The 21,573-nt window shown below is 44.9% G+C and overlaps 1 protein-coding gene and 1 pseudogene across 2 annotated transcripts in view; one reads left to right on the top strand and one right to left on the bottom strand.

The window, feature by feature from the left end:
• Positions 1-8,396: 8,396 nt before the first annotated feature.
• LOC103126155 (large ribosomal subunit protein uL5-like) lies at positions 8,397-9,425 on the bottom strand (annotated as a pseudogene).
• Positions 9,426-10,944: 1,519 nt separating this feature from the next.
• The window catches only part of MSH6 (mutS homolog 6), a 29,879-nt gene continuing 19,250 nt past the window's right edge, over positions 10,945-21,573 (top strand). For both annotated transcript variants that reach the window (XM_016194274.2, XM_007537023.3), the window contains exon 1: positions 10,945-11,276. In XM_016194274.2, the coding sequence (XP_016049760.1) occupies positions 11,047-11,276 (230 nt within the window). In that variant the 5' untranslated portion in view covers positions 10,945-11,046. The remainder of the gene's footprint in view (positions 11,277-21,573) is intronic.

Genomic DNA, 21,573 nt, shown 5'->3' with positions numbered 1-21,573 from the left:
TTATATGGTATACAGATATGTGAAAGGCAAAAACAGGTACCACTTGATCACCAGAGACCCCACAAATGAAATCCACTGATAACACACCTCTAAAGTCTAAGTTTGGGCATCAAACTGGGTTAAAATTGAGATGCCTTCTGGACTCCACGCCATGACCCAGAAATCTCTCATGATACCTTCTAAGAACCCGTACTCAGGAGAAGTGGTCCTCCTGGTCTGAGAATGGAAATTAAATGGACTCAGTCAGGCCTTCCTGCCTCAGCCTGTCTGGATTTCATGCCTGGGAACCCAGGCACCTGGGTAGATAAGCAGCTAGAAAACATGTCCCGTGGCCTTGGGGCCATGCCTGACACTGTGCATATCAGTAGTTGGGTCTCCAGAGGCCACTTTTGTTCTCCCCCTGTATGTCCAGGGGAAGAACTGGGAGAAGCTGGAGGACTCTGGGGACTTTGAGAGTGAGGCTGCTGCAGCTGAGCTTGAGAGCTACTGAGAAGCCTCTGCAGCTGAAGCCTGGGGGAGCAGCCTGGGAAAGAGCTGCAGACTTGAGGGGCCTGCAGCCTTGGGAGTTAAACTGGGCTAAACTGAATACCCAGGAGGCTCAACAGGAGCAAAATATATGACAGAAACAAAGAACCACTCCAGGGCAGGGGAGATAGCATAATGGTTATCCTAATGGACTATCATAATGGACTTTCCTGCTTGAGGCTCCAACATCTCTGGGTCAACCTCCAGCACTACTGATTAAAAATAAATAGGGCAGTCGGGTGGTAGTGCAGTGGCACAAAGTACAAGGACCAGCATAAGGATCCCAGTTCGATCCTTTGGCTCTCCACCTACAGGGGAGTCACTTCACAGACCTGGTAAAGCAGGTCTGCAGGTGTCTATCTTTCTCTTCCCCTCTCTGTCTTCCCCTCCTCTCTCCATTTCTCTCTGTCCTATCCAACAACAATGACATCAATAATAACTACAACAATAAAACAAGGGCAACAAAAGGGAATAAATAAATATTTAAAAAAATAGGTGGGGACTTGGGGAGATAGCATAATGGTTCTGCAAAAAAATTTCCTGCTTGAGGCTCTCCAATCTCCCAGGTTCAATCCCCAGGACCACCATAAATCAAAGCTGAGCAGTGCCCTAGTATTTCTGTGCCTTTCTCTCTGTATCTATTTCATTAAAATAAAACAAAATGGGGGCTGGGCAGTGACTCAGCAGGGTAGGCATGCACAGGCTGTGAAGAGCAAGGACTGCAGTAATGATCCCAGTTCGAGGTCCTGGCTCCCCACTAGTAGGGGGGTCACTTCACAAGTGGTAAAGCAGGCCTACAGGTGTCTATCTTTTTGTCCCTCTGTCTTCCCCTCCTCTTTCTATTTTTCTCTGTCCTATTCAATAACAATAACAGCAATAACAACAATAACAATAACAACAAAGATAACAAAATGGGGAAAATGACCTCTAGGAGTAGTGGATTCGTTGTACAAACACTGAGCCCCTGTAGGCAAAGTAAAATAAAATAAGTATCATGTCGGGCAGCCCCCCCCCCCCCCCCCCTCCATCCTCCATTGCTGACACTATGGTCTATTTACATAATCACTGTTTTGCATGAAAGATCCCCACTACGTTATCCCCTCAGTGTATTACTAATTCCCACCAGTTAAACCCGCTGTGCTTACACTGACTCTGGAGTGATCCCGCATCAATAAAGAAATGCGTTCCTGCTCTGCCACGAGTTCCTGGTCTCTCTCCTGCGTCACTGAGTAAGCAGCAGCCCAGGTTGGCTCCAGTCGAGTTCTCTCCAACCCAGAGAGCACGTGCCTGGGAAGAAACACCCTCACGCTAGCCCAGCAGTATCACATACACCTATTTCAGGCCAAGACCTAGTATGACTCTAGCCTGCCTCTCTGAACCAGAAGTGTGTGTCTACTTGTTCAGCTAAGCATTTACTTTTCCAAGATTACACAGCTCTGTCCAAGGACAAGGATATTAAACTTGAGAGCAATCAACAACTCTGCTCTAGCCACAAATCACGTTGTCCTAGCTGTAGTGTCTCAGATATGGGGCAGAGGTTATGAGGCTAAGGAGCAGGTGAGTTAAACAAACAATTATCTTCACCTCGCAGAGGCCTTCAGGGAACCTTCTGCTGCAGCTAGTGTATATGTTTCTGTGGGATAGTTGTGAAAGCATGGTGAGAACATAGGGGAACTCCCATCATAACTCCCATCATATCTTTGCAGACCTCCATAAAGATGGAGGTCTGCAAAGATACCCCACCTGTCAGTCTTTCAGGGGTCAAGCATGGAGGGAAAAGCTTTCCTCAGTTTCCTCTTGTCAGTCTCCCAAGCATCACAAAGACCTATACCCCCTAACACTTAACTCATTCCCTTGTTACAAACCAAATGGCTGCCTGCTTAAAGTTCACTATAAGTTCACCATCTTTGATCACATACAAACTATACTCCATCATCCTACCCTGTCAGTAGAATAATAGTAAGGCCCACACTCCATTTCCTCATTCTTTGATCACTACTCCATATATCAACATTCTGCTTTTCTCTGTTTACCTCTCCCTTACTGGTATAATTAACATGTTTTTCTAAATACCTTCAGTTAATTAACTCTCTTACCCAATAGCCACTAATCATCCCTGAACTCTCCTCTACTCCATCAATTCTCTTCATTCCTTAGATCCTTCACCATGAGGGCTCTGACCTTTAGAAACCCATCATTATTGTCACATGTGAAAAATGTTCTTTGTTCCCTTCTGCTATTTAAACCCTGCCTTCTGTACAATAAATTGGATTTGTTTGTAGCTAAATGGTCCCCTGGTCTCTTTCTGTTGTTAGCCACTAGATCTAGCACGAGAGGTTAGCCCAGCCTACTCTCTGCTGTGAGGCCACCCATGAGAGTGCCAGCATGTTTCCTCTCCGTCTTCCTCTCCCTCCTACTCACTCTCTCTCTCTCTCTCTCTCTATCTGTCTCTCTGTTTCTATCTGAAAAGCCAGCCCATGGTAGTGAAGTCTGTCTGTCTGTCTCGCTCTCTCTTTAAGAAAGAGGCCGTGGATATAGCATGCAAAAGACAAAAGGCTTTCATGCATGAGGTTCCCAGGTTCCAGGTTTAGTCCTGGATACCATCATTAGCCAGAGCTGAGTGTTAGTCTGGTAAAAAAATAATAATAATAATTTGGTATATTGTGCCAAAGTAAAAAGACTCTGGGGTGGGAAGGAGGGTTCAAGTCCTGGAACATGATGGCAGAGGAAGACCTAGTGGGGATTGAATTGCTATGTGGAAAACTGAGAAATGTTACACATGTACAAACTATTGTACTCTACTGTTGACTGTAAACTATTAATCCCCCAATAAAGAAATTAAATAATAATAATAATAAGGCCAGGCAGTGGTGCACCTGGTTAAGTGCACATGTTACTATGCACAAGGACCCAGGTTCAAGCCCTCATCTGCTGGGGGGAAGCTTCACAAGCAGTGAAGCAAGTACTGCAGGTGTCTGTCTGTCTCTCTCCCTTTCTGCTTTCCCCTCCTCTGAAGCTGCCAGGAACAGTGGATTGGTAATAAAGGCACTGAGCCCTAGTGATAACCCTGGTGCCAAAAATAAATAAATAAATAAATAATCAATGCCTGTAAAGAAATGAAATCAACAACTTGCTAACCAGAAGCCAGTTACAGGAAAATTAAGCCAAAAATTAATTTTGTTGAGGGTGGGGGTAGATAGCATAATGTTATGCAAAGAGACTCTCATGCCTGAGGCTTTGACATCCCAGGTTCAATCCCCCACACTATAAGCTAGAGCTGAGTAGTGCTCTGGTTAAAAAAAGGGAGTGTGTGTGGGGGGGGGAAGCAGGTCTACAGCAAGTGGGCAGGAAGACATCACAGCCATCAAAGCTCTCTTTGATGTGGTGATGGCTGAGCTCAAAACTGGGTCAGGAATGTGGCAAAGCAGTGCACTATCTGGCTAAGCTATTTTGCTGGCCTTATTGTACCATTTTGATCTCTATACCATCTGATCTGAGAGACTAACTATTTCCTTTCTCTACTAAGGTATATAACCTCACCCAAAGGTATAACTGGTGTAGCAGCTCTCTCAGACTGGACTCTGTCAGAAAGAAGTTGTCATGGGGGCTGGGCGGTAGTGCAGCGGGTGAAGCGCAGGGACTGGTGTAAGGATCCAGATTGGAGCCCTGGCTCCCCACCTGCAGGGGGTCGCTTCACAAGAGGTGAAGCAGGTCTGCCGGTGTCTTTCTCTCCCCCCTCTCTGTCTTCCCTTCCTCTTTCCATTTCTCTCTGTCCTATGCAATAACAACAACAACAACAACGATAAACAAAACCAACAAAAGGGAAAAATAGCCTCCAGGAGTAGTGGATTTGTAGTGCAGGTACTGAGGCCTAGCAATAACCCTGGGGGAGGGGGAGAAACTCTGTATTTCCTTATTTATTTATTTATTTATTTATTTTACCAGAGTACACTGTTCAGCTCTGATTTATGGTGGTGTCTGGGATTGAACCTGGGACCTTAAAACCTCATTCATGAAAGTTGTTTGCATAACCATTATGTTATCTTCTAGGTCCAAGAAACTACTTTTCATTGAGACCTTTTACTTCAGCGGGTGCTAGTTTAACTTATTAACTATATTATTTAAAAAATTGTATTATCTTTATTTATTTGATAGAGACTGCAAGATACTGAGAGGGAAGGGAATGAAAGGGAGGAAGCTTCCTCCCTGCAGGTGGGGACCAGGGATTTGAACCTGGGTCCCTGTGCATTGCAACATGTACATGCTCAACTAGGCATGCCACCACCCAGCCCCTATTATCATCATCATCATTATTATATTTTCTATTGTCTAACTAAAACACCACTCAGCTTATGGTGTTAATGGAGATTGAGCCTGGGACCCTGAAGTCTCCAGCATGAAAGTCTTTTGTGTAACCATTATGCTATCTCCCCAGTCCCGTTGAACACTTTTTAAGGGTGGGGCTAGATATCATAGTGGTTATGCAAAGAGACTCTCTTACCTGAAGCTCTGAAGTCCCAGGTTCAATCCCCTTGCACCACCATAAGTCAGATGTGGGCAGTGCTCTAGTGTTTCTCTCAGCATCTCTCTCAAAAATAAAAAAAATAATAAACCACTTTTTAAAACTGTATACATTAAATATTTATTTATGTATTTATTTATGAGAGCAAGAGAGAAAATGAACCTAGGCACTCATCTGGCATATACAGTGCTAGGGATTGAACCCGGAACCTCACACTTACAAGTCCTTTGCTGCATCACCGTGCCATCTCCCTGGCTGCAAAGCTCCTCTCTCCCTCCCTTTCTCTTTCTTTTTCCTCTTCCTCCTCCTCCTCCTCCTTTTTCTTCTCCTCCTGTGGTTTACTTTTTAGATAGAGACAGGCAGAGGCAGAGAGAGAAAGAGTAAAAGAGATCACAGCACCAAAGCTTCCTTCAATGTAGTAGTAGGGGCTGGGCTTGAACCAGGGTCATGCACATGGCAAAGCAGCACCTTATTCAAGTAAACTATTTCATCAGCCTTTCTTTCTCTTTCTTTCTTTCTTTCAAAATAATTTATTTCTTTTCAGAGGTGGGGGTGGCAGGCCACTGCTCTGTCCTATGTGATACAAGGGATCAAGCCCAGGGTCTCAGCTAAGCAAGCCCTATTCTGTACTAGCAGAGCCACTTTCCTAGCAAAACTATTTCCTTTCCTTTCCTTTCCTTTCCTTTCCTTTCCTTTCCTTTCCTTTCCTTTCCTTTCTTTTCCTTTCCTTCCATTTTCTTCTCTTGTATTCTTTCTTTCTTTTTTTTTGTTTTTGTTTTTTGTTTTTTTGTTCAAGCTTTAGTGAGAGAGAGAGAGAGGAGTTAGAAGTCAGAGTACTCCTCTGGTATGCATGACACTAGGGATTGAAGAGGAAACCTCAGGTATGCAAATTTGAAGCTATACTGGTTTCCTGCTACCCCTGGGGACATTTAGCTCTTTTACTATTTAATTAGTTAATTTTTCATTTGAGAGAAAGGGAAGACAGGAAGAGAGAAAGAGAGAGACATAATGGGGGCCGGGTGGTGGCCACGGGGTTAAGCACACATAATACAAAGCTCAAGGATGCCGGTTCTAGCCCCCGGCTCCCCACCTGCAAGGAAGCTGCTTTACAAGCAGTGAAGCAGGTCTGCAGGTGTCTCTCTGCCTCTCTCCCTCTCTGTCTTCCCCTCCTCTCTCAATTTCTCTGTCCTATCCAGTAAAATAAAAAATAAATAAATAGGTCTCTAGGAGCAGTGGATTCATAGTGCTGGCACTGAGCCACAGCAATAACGGGAGGCAAAAAAAAAAAAAAAAAGGAGAGAGAATTTCTTTTTAAAAAATTTTAATGACTTTATTTACTTACTGGATAGAGACAGCCAGAAATCGAGAGGGAAAGGAGTGAGATGAGAGAGAGACAAAGAGCTGCAACAGTGCTTCACTACTCTCAAAGCTTTCTCCCTATAGGGGCTGGAGGCTAGAACCCTGGGTCTTGGCACATTTTAACATGTGGCCCAACAAGGTGTGCCACCACTCAGCTTCCATAACTGCCTCACTGCAGGTGAAGCTTCCCTTCTGCCGTGGGGACTGGTAACATGTCCGCTCAGCTCAGTGCAGCACTGCTGGGTCCCTGTTTAACTCTTTTTTTTTTTTTTTTTTAAATTTTTTTATTAATTTTTTTTATTTTTGAGAGAGATGCAGAGAGAGACACACACATAGAAACACCAGAGCACTGCTCAGCTCTGGCTTATGGTGGTGCGGGGGATTGAACCTGGGACTTAGGAGCCTCAGGCATGAGAGTCTGTTTGCATAACCATTATGCTGTCACCCCCGCCCCCTGTTTAACTCTTAATGAAGTTTGTGGGAAGAACTTAGCTAGCTCTCAGAATTTGACCTACAGTTGTTATCATTTTTCCATTAAAGATCAAATAAGTTCAGATAAATATAATGGCTCAGTTACTTGGCTGGTGGGTTCTCAGTCTATCTAAGGCCTAGCTCTTAAATTCTGTCTGGTAGGGGTGGGGAGGTAGCACAATGCTTATGCAAAAGACTTTACTGCCTGAGGCTCAGTAGTCTCAGTAGTAATCAACATTTGCCAGAGCTGAATAGTACCTTGGTCTTTCTCTGTCTCTCTCATTAAAATAAAATGTAAAAAAAAAAAAATTAAAAAATTCTATCCAGTAACTCTCATTCCTTCTGATCCTCTTTGTATCACATTAAAAAAAGAAAGAAAGAAAAAAAAAAAAAAAAAACTTGAGCCAGAGGCTCCAAAGTTGAAGGTTCCCCTGCACCACCATAAGCCAGAGCTGAGCAGTGCTCTGGTAAAAAACACACACACACACACACACACACACACACACACACACACACACACACACAAAGTTAATTTTTATGAACCAGAGAGCTACATGCACAGAGAAAGACAAAAGCACTGCTTAACTCTGACTTGTGATGGTGCTGGGGCTGAACCTGGGCTTTCTGGGAGCTCAGGCATCCAAGTCCCATACTCTAACAGAACTATATTACACTTAGTTGAATCAAACGAAGTAGAGTTCTTGTCAAAAAAAAAAAAAAGTTTGAATATTGGTAATTTTACAGAGTTCAACTTAATATAACATTGGGAGAACTGAAATAAAGTGATGTTAAATTGAAAAATTGAAAGCAGTATAACATTTCTGCTAGTAATGAAGAACTAAGGAATGTGTTATGCCCAGATTTTTAAATCCTGTTCCCGCAGAGAGGAGGCCAGAATCACATGTAAAAGCAAAGAGCCTTTATTGAAGCAAGCTTAAGCCTGGGTTACATGCACTTCCCTATAGTGGCATGTGAGCCCTGAAATAATGCAAACAGGTTATTTTATTTTATTTTTAAAGATGTTCTTTTTTTTAAATTTTATTTATTCATGAGAAAGATAGGAAGAGAGAGAAAGAACCAGACATCACTCTGGTACATGTGCTGCCAGGGATTGAACTTGGGACTTCACACTTGAAAGTCCAATGCTTATCCACTACACCACCTCCCGGGCCACACAAACAGGTTATTTTTATACACGTTAGGAAGGGGTGGTGGTGTGTGGTCAATTACAGAGTTCACTTAAAGTTCAAATCAATTTGTCAGGGAGATCCTTGTCAGGGGGGGTCTGTGACACAGTCCTTGATCATACTTAATCAAAGTTCTGTTGCACACTCACATGGAAGCAAAGTTTGACCTGAGCTGATCCATGAAATCTTTATTCATTCCATTTAGTGTGGACAAGCACTCTTTTGCTATAGAGATATCATTTGATTTCAGATTGTTGCCCTAGACTCTTAGGGGGTGTTCTCTATATTCATGGAGTGAAAGTACGGCTTTCTTTCCTTTTCTTTCTCTCTTTTTTTAAAATTTCATTGAAAACCTTTGATTGGTTTTTTTGAAAAAAATGGGTTTATTTGCCAGGAAGGATGTTCCCATCATACTTCTCTTGGATCCAGCAAATGGCCTCCTCTTTGCTGATTCTGTGTTTGGCTCCAGTGCAGCCTGCTCTGCTCTTGTCTGCGATGCTGAAACCTGGCCTACCCAGCACCACAGAGAAGTCCAGGCCACATGTAGTCTGGGAGGTAGCACAGTGGAGAAGTCTAGGCCAAGAAAAAAAAAATTCCAGGCCAAAGATATAAATGATTGGGTCGTATTTGATTCCCATATTGATATGCTTCTGGATCCCAAAGCCAGTTTCCAGTGTCTTGAGAAATCCTTTCTCTGGGATTTCTTCTGCCTTGGAGCAGTTACTGTGCAATGGATAGCAATCTTTTCATTTCTCCTAATGACAAAGGCTCTCACTGTGTATCTAGTTTTGGAGAACACAGGGGACTGACCCTTGAGCTGCGCCAGCACCTTGGCTGCCCGGGTCAGTCTGTCTCCACTCTTCCCCACACAGATGTTGAGGCAGAGCTTGTGGATATGAAGTTCCACATAGGTCTCCTCTCCTCCCCTTCCCTACTCTTCTTTTGCTTCCAGGATTATTACTGGGACTCAGTGCCACTACAAATCCACTTGGAGGCTATTTTTTCCCATTTTTTGCCCTTGTTATTTTTATTGTTGCCATTGCTGCTGTTGTTGTTGGATAAGACAGAGAGAAATTGAGAGGTGGGGGGGGGAGAAAGATAGACACCTGCAGACCTGCTTCACCACCTGTGAAGTGACTCCCTTGCAGGTGTGGATCCTTGCGGCTGGTCCTTGTGCTTCACACCATGTGTGCTTAACCCTCTGTGCTACCGCCCAGCCCCTAGATTCTCCTTTTCATCTTAGTCCTGCACCATGCTGGAGAACTGGAAGAGAAAATTGAGAGCACACCTTTCATATAAACCTGGAAGAAAGCTGACCTTACTTGTCTATCAAAGGGAAATAGTATGTCAAAACACAGCATTCCGCAACCAAGCAAAAAATGCTTATTACCTTATACAGGTTTAAACAAGCATAGTTTATTGGGATTGGTTTCTGGGGATCTGGACTCCACACTTTTGGGATTAAAGTCAAAGAAATGTCAATCTCAGGGCTGGGTGGTGGTGCATCTGGTTGAGCACACTTGTTACAATGCACAGGAACTGGTTTCCAGCCCCCAGTCCCCACCTGCAGGGGGAAAGCTTTTTAAGTGGTGAAGCAGGTCTGTAGGTATCTGTCTCTCTTCCTATCTCTCCCTCCCTCTTGATATTGGCTATCTCTATCGAATAAGTAAAGATTAAAAAGAAGAAGAAGAAGAAACATCAGTCTCTCGACTTCTTTGTTGAATTTGGAGAACAGGAACTTTTTATCCACATCCTGCTATCTTTCTAAAACCTGAAACATTATACATTCTGAGACTCACCTGGATGAAAAGAAAGTTTAGATCAAAGATTGTGTACCTGATATGCCCACCTCTTAGGTCCTTCTTGATCCAGGATTTAAGAAATTCATCCAAGTGAAAAGATTTGGGTTGTTACCAGTGAAGAAAACTCTATGCAGTTGGCAAGTTTTAACTTTTTTTTTTTTTTTTGCCTCCAGGGTTATTGCTGGGGCTCGGTGCCTGAACCACGAATCCACTGCTCCTGGAGGCTATTCTCTCCCCCCTTTAAATAAAGAAATTATTTATTTATTCATGAGAAAGATAGGAATAGAGAAAGAACCAGCCATCTCTCTGTACATGTGCTGCCCGAGATCCAACTCGGGACCTCATGCTTGAGAGACTAGTGCTTTAGCCACTGCGCCACCTCCCGGACCACTTTTTTTTCCTTTTTATTGCCCTTGTAGTTTTATCGTTGTTGTTGTTATTACTGTTGTTATGGCTGTCGTTATTGGACAGGACAGAGAGAAATCGACAGAGGGTAAGATAGGGGGAAAGAGACCTGCAGACGGGCTTCACCGCTTGTGAAGCGACCCTCTCCCTCCCTCCCACCCCCGCAGGTGGGGAGCCGGGGACTCGAACCCGGATCCTTAAAGGTCCTTGCGCTTTGCGCCATGTGCACTTACCCTGTTGCGCTACAGCTCGACCCCCAAATTTTAATTTTAAAGGGTCTTTGCTGCTTAGCATTCATTAAGTTTCTATCAAGCGTAACGCTTTGAAAGCAGGAAACAATGAACATGCTCAGTCTATTGCAACCTGAGCTCTGGAGACTTGCTCTGGGCTCTCTGCTCTCAGAAGAAAATAAGTCACTTCTGCAGGTACTGCAGCAGCAGGGGTCCGTGGAGTCCGCGCTCGGCACACGGGCGCCCCCTGTGGCCAATAGACTCTCTCCTAGAGGCCGACGGCCGCGCCCGGTTCTCCGCAGTCCAGACCAGGCCCTTCGGACACCCGGGCCCCTCCCCTTCCCAGGTAGCCTGGCGCCCTGAGGGGGCGTGGCCGAGCGCCGCGTCGCACGCTCGGAGCCCTCCGATTGGCCGCTGGGCGCAGCGTCCTTCCGTCGGAATGCACCTCCCCCAGGTTTCCCGCCAGCAGGCGCCGCGCGGTGGATGCTCGGGCTGGTCTAGAGTCACTCTGTCCGTCGCGCGCTGCGTCCTCGCGGGTCGTCGCTATGTCGCGACAGAGCACGTTGTACAGCTTCTTCCCCAAGTCTCCCGGGCTGAACGCCGCCGGCAAGGCTCCGGTCAAAGCCTCACGGGAAGGCGCCGCCGCCTCCCCACCCCCCAGCGGGGATGCGGCCTGGAGCGAGGCCGGGCCCGCACCGGGCGCTTTGGGCCCCGCGACGCCGCCGGAGGCGGGGAGCCTCAACGGAGGGCTGAGGAGGCCGGCGGCGCCCACCAGGTAGCGGGCCGGGGCCGCGTGGGCAGCTTGGCGGGGAGGGGGGAGGCTGGGGGGGGCCGGGGCCGCGGGGAGGGAGCACCGGGGGAGCGGGTGGGTGCCGGAGTGAGTCGCACTGACCGCGGCTGCGAGGAGCCTCCCCAGCTGGGGGGGGGCGGGGAGCGCCGTGATTGGCCGCCGCGATGCGCTGTTGTGGCTGCACGCGGTGGGCGGGGCGGCAGGTGGCGCGGGGCCCCAGCACCCACGCAGGTGGCGGGACCTGGGTGCTCGCACTGCTGGGCGCCTGGCTCCAGGCTGCTGCGGCCCGCGCTGTCCCGAGACACCCTGCTTGCGGGCCTTTTGTGGGGTTAGCCAGAGGGGCATTGGGGGAAAGCCAGCGTTGGAAGGGGGGAGAGAGGAGAGAAGCTGGTGTGGACTGTATCCTGGGCACTGAGTCAGGCGCAGAGTGGCCACACAGCGGAAACCGTTCGGAAGGCTGAAGGCTCAGGAAAAGAAAAAGAATTGATCCAGCTGGCAAGACTTTCCTGGACGAGACTCTGGAGCCCCAGGTTCAGTCCTCAGGCACCTCCATCTAAAGCAGAGAATATGTTCTGGTGGGGGCCAGGCGGTGGCGCACCTGGTTAAGTGCACATATTACAGTGCACAAAGACCTGGACCCTAACTCTGACCCGCAGCCGGAAAGCCACCTGAGTGGTGAAGCAGGGCTGCTGGCGGCTCTTTGTTTCATTCCCTCTCTTAATTTTTTTAAAATCTTTGTTTACTGGATAGAGACAGCTGGAAATCCATAAAGAGGGGGTGGTCGGGGGAAAGAGACACCTGCAACACTGCTTCACCACTCCCAAAGCTTTTCCCCTGCAGGTGGAGGCCCTGGGGCTTGAACCTGGGTCCTTGCACATTGTAACATGTACGCTCAACCAGGTGCACCACCACCTTGCCCCTCACATTTCCTCTGTAGCTCTCCTCCCTTCTCAGATTCTCTGTCTAATAAATAAATGAAATTAAAAGAGAAGAGAGGAGGGGTCGGGCGGTAGCGCAGCGGGATAAGCACACATGGCACAATGCGCTAGGACCAGCGTAAGGATCCCGGTTCAAGCCTCTGGCTTCCCACTTGCAGGGGAGTCGCTTCACAAGCAGGGAAGCAGGTCTGCACATGTCTTATCTTTCTCTCCCTCTTTCTGTTTTCCCCTCTTCTCTCCATTTTTCTCTGTCCAATCCAACAACAGCAGCATCAAGAATGGAAGAAAGATGGCCTCCAGGAGCAGTTGTAGTGCAGGCACCAAGCCAGTGATAACCCAGGAGGCAAAAAAAAAAAAGAGGAACTCCGCCTTCCGCCTCTCCTTAAAAACAAAACAAAGAATATGCTCAGGTTAAAGAGAAAAAAGAGGGGTGGGGATTGATAGCATAATGGTTATGCAAAGAGGTATGCTTGAGGTTCCAAAGTCACACCACCATAAACCAGAGCTGAGCAGTGCTGTGGTTTAAAAGAAAACAAAAACAAAAAAACCGACCAAATAGCTCCTTTGGAGAATGCCATGTCTTATCCGGTGTGCTGCTTGGGTTCTAGCCCACTCACCACAGCATTAAAGGAAGCTTTGGTGCTACAGTATATCACTTAAAAAAAATAAAAATAAATAACATTGAGTATTATGGCACTGGTTAATGATTTAAATGTAGATTTAAAATGTTCTGAATTTTAACGTATTACAACTTCTTAAAAGTCTCAATGAAATTGTTCTTTTTGGGCAGTTTTACTATATGGTCAAAAAGCATATGGGAAATTGTGTGTAGGTTACATGCTGATGCTATGTTTATATTGTACTGTGGGCAGAAATCATGGAAAGTTGGGTATGAGTTACATGATACTATGTCCTGTTTCTACAAGGCCTGTGCATTCTAGAACTAAGCCGCCCACATGGACACAGGGATAAGGGGTTGTATAGTTGTTTGAGATGTAGATGGGTATGCCACCCTAGATTATGCCCTTTTTGGCATAAAGACTTTGAGCAGCCTGTGAGGTGGCAGAGTGGATAAAGTGCTTAGGCATGAAAGCTTGAGGTTCTGAGCTCAATCCCCAACATTTCATGTGGCAGGTTGATGCTATGCTGTTCCAATTCTGTCTTCTCATAAATAATCATATTTAAAATAAGATTATTTTGAGAAATAGAAGGGAAAATTCTGTAACTGTCATTTTTGAAGCATCTCTGTACAAGGCTACTTTTACCAGCAAGAGAATGGTGATAGTCACAAGAAAAAAAAAATTTTTTCCCTCCAGGGTTAACAGTGGGGTGTGGTGCCTGCTCTAGGAATGCACTGCTCCTGGAGGCTTTTTTCCCATGTTTATTGCCCTTGTTATTGTTACTGCTGTTGGATAGGACCGGAGAAACTGAGAGAGGAGGGGAGACAGAAGTGGGGGAGAGAAAGACACCTGCAGACCTGTTTCACCCTGTGAAGCAACCCCCCTTTAGGTGGGGAGCCAGGGGCTCTAACTGGAATCCTTACACCTGTCCTTACACTTTTTGCCATGTGTGCTTAACCCCCAGGAACTTCTTACTGGAGAAACCTTCCAGTTAAATCTACATAACCCCTCCCCCTGTAATTTACATTATTGGTGCACACCCCTCCCATCCCCGTTGTCTTTCGTTGTAAAAGATCTGTTTACTAGGGAGACAACCAGAGGCATAACTGATACAGACAGGGCAATGAATCAAATTTGCATATCATCATGTAGACAGATTTTTTTTTTTTTAAACCTTTAGCTATAGTGGTACTTAAGGAAGTGGCTTGGCTATCTGAGAAGTTTTCCTTAGTGGTCCGGGAGGTGGTGCAGTGGATAAAGCATTGGATTCTCAAGCATGTGGTCCCGAGTTCAATCCCTGGCAGCACATGTACCAGTGTGATGTCTGGTTCTTTTTTTCTCTATCTTTCTCATGAATAAATAAATTCTTTTTTTAAAGAAAGTTTTTCTTAGTACCTCCTGTGAATACATGTTAATAAACTACTGTTTATCTCACATTAGACTTTGATTATAGAGGTCTCAACTCGGGATTAAAGGACAGTTTTTAAAAGTCTGTTAGTTTGTGTTCACAACTAACAGACTTTTAAAACTTAAGAGTTGTAGGGAGTCAGGCGGTAGCACAGCGGATTAAGTGCTCGTGGCGCTAAGCGCAAGGACCAGCGTAAGTATCAGTGTAAGTAAGTAAGGACCAGTGTAAGTAAGGGTTGGAGCCCCTGACTCCCCACCTGCAGGGGAGTCACTTCACAAGGCGGTGAAGCAGGTCTGCAGGTGTCTATCTTTTTCTCCCCCTCTGTCTTCCCCTCCTCTCTCCATTTCTCTCTGTCCTATCCAACAATGACGACATCAATAACTACAACAACAGAAAAACAAGAGCAGTGGGAGTCAGGTGGTATGTGCAGTGGGTTAAGCGCTTGTGGCACAAAGCATAAGGACCGGCGTAAGGATCCCGGTTCGAGCCCCTGGCTCCCCACCTGCAGGTGAAGCAGGTCTGCAGGTGTCTTTCTGTCTCTCCCCGTCTTCCCCACCTCTCTCCATTTCTCTTTGTTCTATCCAACAACGAGGACATCAATAACAACAATAATAACTACAACGATAAAAGCAACAAAAGGGAATAAATAAATATTTAAAAAAACAAGAGCAACAAAAGAGAAATATATATTTTAAAAAAACAGAGTTGTAAACATGAGTTTGCCATTCATGTAAAGCCAATGCAATGCTTTATTTTTCTGCAAAGAATTTTTGTGGTAGACTTTTTTTTTTCCCTTCCTCCCAGCAGAACACTGCTCAGCTCTGGTTTATGGTGGTGCTGGGGACTTAAAGGGTTACTATTATTATTATTTATTTGGAGATACAGGTAAGGGAGTCAGAGAGAGAGGAGAGACAGCACAGCACCACTCCTGCTTGTAGAGCTTTCCCTGTGTAGGGGCTCCCATGTGGCTGCAGGAGCTCAAGCCTGAGTTCATTCTTGCTCATGATAAACTGTACCCTCAGTGGGGTGAGCTGTTAGCCAGCCCCCATCCCAAACTATGTATGTGTTTATATGGCTTTTTTTCCCTTCATTGTTTATTTGTGATTAATAGCGGGTTATAAGACTAAGATTACAGGGTATAGCTCCACCAAACTTCTAAGTATTCAAGAAAGTATTTTGATACATTTGGCTCTCTCTTAAATGTTCCTGGCACCTGCTCTGCCAGGAACAGTATTAATGGATCCTGGGATACAGCAGTGGACAAGACAGTAACAGCAGGAACAGAGTATTTATTTTCACCAGAGCTGCTCAGCTCTGCTTTAAGGTTGTGGTAGGCATTGAACCTGGTAGCCTCAGGCATGAGAATCACACATAGCTGCTATACTACCTTCAGCCCAAGATCTGTTTTTTTTTTTTTTAATATTTATTTATTCCTGTTTGTTGCCCTTGTTTTATTGTTGTAGTTGTTGGATAGGACAGAGAAATGGAGAGAGGAGGAGAAGACGGGGAGAGCAAGACACCTGCAGATCTGCTTCACCACCTGTGAAGCAACTCCCCTGCAGGTGGGGAGCCGGGGGCTTGAACTGGGTTCCTTATGCCGCTCCTTGCGCTTTGCGCCACCTGCGCTTAACCCACTGTTTTTTTTTTTTTAATATTAATTTTTTATTCCCCTTTGTTGCCCTTGTTTTCTTGTTGTAGTTATTGCTGTTCTTGATGTCGTCCTTGTCAGATAGGACAGAGACAGAGAAATGGAGAGAGGGAGAGAAAGACACCTGCAGACCTGCTTCACCGCCTGTGAAGCGACTCCCCTGCAGGTGGGGAGCCGGGGGCTCGAACCGGGATCCTTATGCCGGTTCTTGTGCTTTGCGCCATGTGCGCTTAGCCCACTGTGCTGCCGCCCGACTTCCCCCAAGATCTGTTTTATTACACATGATAGGGAGAAGCAGGCCAGAACACCACTCTGGTACATGCGTTGCTGGGGATGGAACCAGGAACCTCTGGCATGAAACTGATGCTTTATAGTTTGTCTTTTAGGGCCGGGGAGGTTGTATAATGGTTATGCAAAGCCTGAGGCTCTGAGGTTCTAGATTCAGTCATTAGCATCAGAGCAGTGCTCTGGTTGAAAAAAAAAGTTAAAAAAATTTTATTTATTGGATAGAAATGAAGAGGAATACAGAGGGAAGGAGGAGGCAAAAAACACCTGCAGCACTGCATCACCACTCATGAAGCTCCTCTTGTAATGCAGACAAGTGGCTTGAACCCTGGTACCAGCCTTGCCTTTTGTAACGTGTGCTTAACTGGGTGTGCTACCTACCACCCAGCCACCCCAATTTTGTCATTTAAATTTTCCTTTTGTGTTCAAGAATTCAAGAACTTTGCCAGCTCCCTCCCCTACTTTTTTTTTTTTTTCATTTATTTATTACTAGATAGACAGAGAGATACCTGCAGCCTGCTTCACCACTCATGAAGCTTTCCCACTACAGGTGGCCACCAGGGGCTTGAACCCAAGTCCTTCACATTGTGTGTACTGCCTGGCCCTTCCCCACTCTTTTGTAGGTACCCCCCCCTCAGTTTGAAAATAAATGAAATATGTCAATCTTTTTTTTGGTATGGATTATGCTTCTGTAGGGTTTTTTTTTTAATTAAAAAAACAAAACGGGTGAGGTGGTGAGACAGCATAATGGCTGTGAAAAAGGACTAATCATGCTTGAAGCTCTGAATTTTCAAGTTCAATCCCAGCACCAACATGAGTCAGCTGTGCAGTGCTCTGGCTTAAAAAAATATTCTGTGGGGAAAATTGTTATTTTAGAAAAAGTGCTCAGGCTAAATGTATGTGGTGGGGAAATGAATTAGACTGCTTTGATAATGCTGAGAAGGTGTGGGTGACGGCAGCTAATGTAGAGAAGATTTAAAAGAGTCGAAGTCAAAGTGGTAAGTCTTGGCGATGGAAGATTATGGAAGATGAGAGCAAGTTCAGAGGACATCAGTTTGAAACAGGTGACAAGAAACAACAAAGTATCAGAATACATATGTATCCTCTGCTTTTCAATGCTTACATTTATATATTTGTTTATTTTTAGATACAGAGAAATTGAGAGAGGAGGAGGAGATAGGCAGAGAGACACCTGCAGCCCTGCTTCACCACTCCAGAAGCTTTTCCCCTGCAGGTGGGGACCAGGGGCTTTCCCACACACCTAATTCCTCCTAATTGTTACACTTAACACAGGTAACTTTGTTATTGCTGCAGCTCTGGAGACTTTGTGGTTCCAGGACAACTTTGCAGGTAGATAAAGTTGAGAGAGCAATTCCACAGCATCCAAACTACTTCCTCCATTGCCACATCACCTCCCCATAGTGAACCCTTGGGTGGAACCTGTGTCATTTCCTTGGCCAAGTGGGTGTCTTGCCAGGTGGGTTGTTGGCATTCCCAACAGGTAACTTTGATTTATTTTACTTTTAAATTTTCATTTATTTACTTACAGAAGATACTGAAGGAGAACACCGGAGTCCCATTCTGGTATGTGGGATACAAGAGGTCAAACTTGGGACTTTCTGCTTCCAGATCCAGTAGACTGTTCACTGCTCTTACCTCCCAGGCTTCACAGCACACACCCCCCTTTTTTAATAAATATTTTTAATGCTGTAACGAGAGATACTACCAGAGCACTGCTCAATGCTCTTGCTTACAGTGGTACCAGGGATTGAACTTGGAACCTCAGAGCCTTAGGCATGAAAACCTTTTGCATAACCATTTATGCTGTCTTCCCAGGTTAGAGAGAATTTGAGAAAGGAAGGGGAGATACAGACAGAGACACTTGTAGCATTGGTTCACCACTTGTGAAGCTTCTCCCCTGCAGATAAGGGCTGGAGGCTTGAACTCTGGCCCTTGTGAATAGTAATGTGTGGCCTCAACTGTGCTCAACCCCCAGCCCCTGCCCTCCCCCACCCCTCCATACACACACTATAGAGAATTTTTATTGCTCTCTGCGTTGTCATTTGGTCACTGGGAACTTTCAGCTGAGCTGGCTTGCTTTAAAATTTTTTTGTTGTTATTGCCCTTTTTATTGTTGTAGTTATTATTGTTGTTATTGATGTTGTCGTTGTTAGATAGGACAGAGAAATGGAGAGAGGAGGGGAAGATGGGGAGAGAAAGAGACACCTGCAGACCTGCTTCACCACCTGTGAAGCGACTCCCTTGCAGGTGGGGAGCCGGGGCCTCGAACTGGGATCCTTATGCCAGTCCTTGTGCTTCATGCCATGTGCCCTTAACCCTCTGCGCTACTGCCCGACTCTTTTTTTTTTTTTTTTTTAAGGATTTTAGTAATTTAGAGAGGAGAAGAAAAACCAGACATCACTTTGGAAGATGTGCTGCCTAGAGTTGAACTCAGGACATAATGCTTGAGAGTCCAGTGCTTTATCCAGTGCACCACATTCTAGATCCTAAATTATTCTAGTTTTAGTTTCCCCTCCCCCCAAAAAAGCGAAACTTGTAATTTCTAAGACAGTTTTTACCCTAAAACCATATAAACTCTTCTAACAATATCTTTCTTTCCCCCTAACTTAATATCTTAATTTAGGTAGTGGGTTGTGCCACCTGCAGGTATAAAAGCTCTCCCTAAATCCTTTGGGCCTTAGTTGGCCTTTAGCATAAAGATTCCATGCCACCTTGGCATGTGGGGGGGGATTCTGGACTTCGGTGTTCATTCTGATGACAGCTTTGGTTTCTCTCACTTCCAAGGCAAGGGGTTAGTGGCCTTCCAAAGACCCCCTTGGTTTCTGATACTGATACAGTTTGGATGATAATTTCTGTGGTCACCCTAAACCTAGTGATGTGTCATCTGAAGAGAAAAAGTGGGGTATATGGCTACAGGTGACAGATAGTTGCTCTGGTTCTTTTTTCTCAATATGGAGTTTAGTTCTTTTGAGGGTAAGGGAAGATAGTTCACCTTGAGGGAGGTACAAACACTGACAGTGTCTCTTCACATCTATGATGATTTAGTAGTGTTTGTTTACCAGTTTTTTGTTTTTTTCTTCCCCAGAGCACTACTCGGCTCTGGTTTATTTATTTATTTTAACTTTTTTTTTAAAGCCAGAGCACCTATCAGCTCTGGCTTATGGTGGTGTGGGGGGATTGATTGAACCAGAGGGACTTTGGAGCCTCAGGCATGAAAGTCTCTGCGTAACCATTATGCTGTCTACTCCTGTTCTCACCTCTGGTTTATGGCTGTGCTGGGATTAAATCTAGGCTTTCACTCATGAAAGTCTTAAATAACCACTAAGTTCTCTTACCATATCTCACCGCCCCTATGAGCACAAATTTTATAGGACAAATTGTTTATTTTTTATTGTACATAGAGAAATTTCAGGGGTTAGGTTAGTGATACATGGTACCCCGCCCACTTGCCAGGGGGATGCTTCACAGGTATGGAGCAGTGCTTCAGGTGTGTTTCCTCTGTCTCTCACTCTTTATCTAAAAGAAAGAAAAGGGAGTGGGGGAGAAGACTGCCAGAAACTGTGGATCTTTGTAGGCACCAAGCCCAAGTGGTAACCCTTGTGACATGAAAAACAAAAGCCAGGGTGGCACCCTAGGTTGAATGTACACATTACCATGTGCAAGGACCTGGGTTCAAGCTCCCAGTCCCCATCTGTGGGGAAAGCTTCACCAGCAATGAAGCAGTGGTGCAGGTATCTGTCCCCGCCCCCCCCCAGTTTCTCTATCCTATCAAAATAAAAAATAAATTAAGCGTGGTCTGGGAGGTGGCACAGTGGCTAAGGCAACTAGACTCTCAAGCATGAGGTCCTGAGTTTGATTCCTGGCAGCACATGTACCAGAGTGATGGCTGGCTCTTTCTCTCCTATCTTTCTTATGAATTAAAAAAAAGGAAGGACAGGGGAGACAGCATAATGGTTATGAAAAATCTGCATGCCTGAGATACCAATGTCCCAGGTTCATTCCCCTGCACTACCATAAACCAGAGTTGAGCAGTGCTCTGGTTAAAAAAAATTAACAATAAAGTAATTAAAAAAGAAAGAAGTTTATTTGATTATATATAAAAAAAATTCTGGTATTGTTCTGGTACTTAATGATTGCCAAAATGTTGATTATAAACCTTGAGATAACATTAAGGTTATATATTAAAAGAAAAATTTAAAAATAGTGTGCTTTTTAAAGCAAAATGGGGGCCTGAGTTCAACCCCTGGCTGGCATCCCATGCGCCGGAGTGATGTTCAGTTTCTCTGTCTCCTTTTTTCTCTAATAAATCTTGAAAAGCAAAAACTAGAATTTACTTTTGTTGAAACAGTACTATTACATAATACAGTAATAGGTGTAAAATCTGTTGTTGCGCTAGTCCACCGCTGGGGCTTCACTCCAGGCCAGCTTTTTTAGACAGACAGACAGACTGACCGAGACCCCACAGCATCAAAGCTTCCTTCAGTGGGATGGGGAATGGAATCTGGACCGTGTAGATGGCAAAGCAGGTGCATTATTTCAGGGAGCCATCTTGCCCGCCCAATTGATACATAATAAAAACAGTTATTGGATAGAGGCAGAAATTGAGGGGCAAGGGAGAGATATGGAAAGGGACACACACACGCACTCACCCCCTGCAGCACTGCTTCATGGGTTTCAAACAAATTGAGAGACAAGGGAGAGATAGGGAAAGGGACATAGACACACACACACCCTCTCTGCAGCACTGCTTCACTGGTTTCAAAACTTTTCTCCTCCGGGTGGGGACTGGGAGCTTGAACCCTGGTCCTTGTGCATTATAACAAGTGTGCTCAATGTAGTGCTTCACCACCTAGCTGATAGAAGAATTTTTTCCCCATATTTTGGGGGCTCTCAGTCAGAAATTTGAGTTTTACTTAACTGAGGGTAGAAAGAAAGTTCAGAGGCAGATAGGGTCATCTTATATTTTCATACATAAGAATTCTGATCTAATCGTTTAGTTTTTCTAACTGGCAGTCCCCAAGACAACTCGGATTCCTGTGTCTTGTTTTCTTATTCCAGGCAAAACTGCAGATCCATTTGATTTATCCTGCTATTTTTATTTTTTTATTTTATTTATTTATTTTTTACCAGAGCACTGCTCAGCTCTGGCTTCTTTTTTTTATTTTATTTATTTTATTTTATTTATTTATTTTTTACCAGAGCACTGCTCAGCTCTGGCTTCTTTTTTTTTTCTTTTTTTTTAATTTTATTTATTTATTTTTTACCAGAGCACTGCTCAGCTCTGGCTTCTTTTTTATTTTATTTTATTTTATTTTATTTATTTATTTTTTACCAGAGCACTGCTCAGCTCTGGCTTCTTTTT

This window comes from Erinaceus europaeus, chromosome 3 (assembly GCF_950295315.1).
Source record: "Erinaceus europaeus chromosome 3, mEriEur2.1, whole genome shotgun sequence".
Lineage (NCBI taxonomy): Eukaryota > Metazoa > Chordata > Mammalia > Eulipotyphla > Erinaceidae > Erinaceus > Erinaceus europaeus.
The sequence above is the reverse complement of the archived record's forward strand: the minus strand, read 5'-3'. Positions and strand labels throughout refer to the sequence as shown.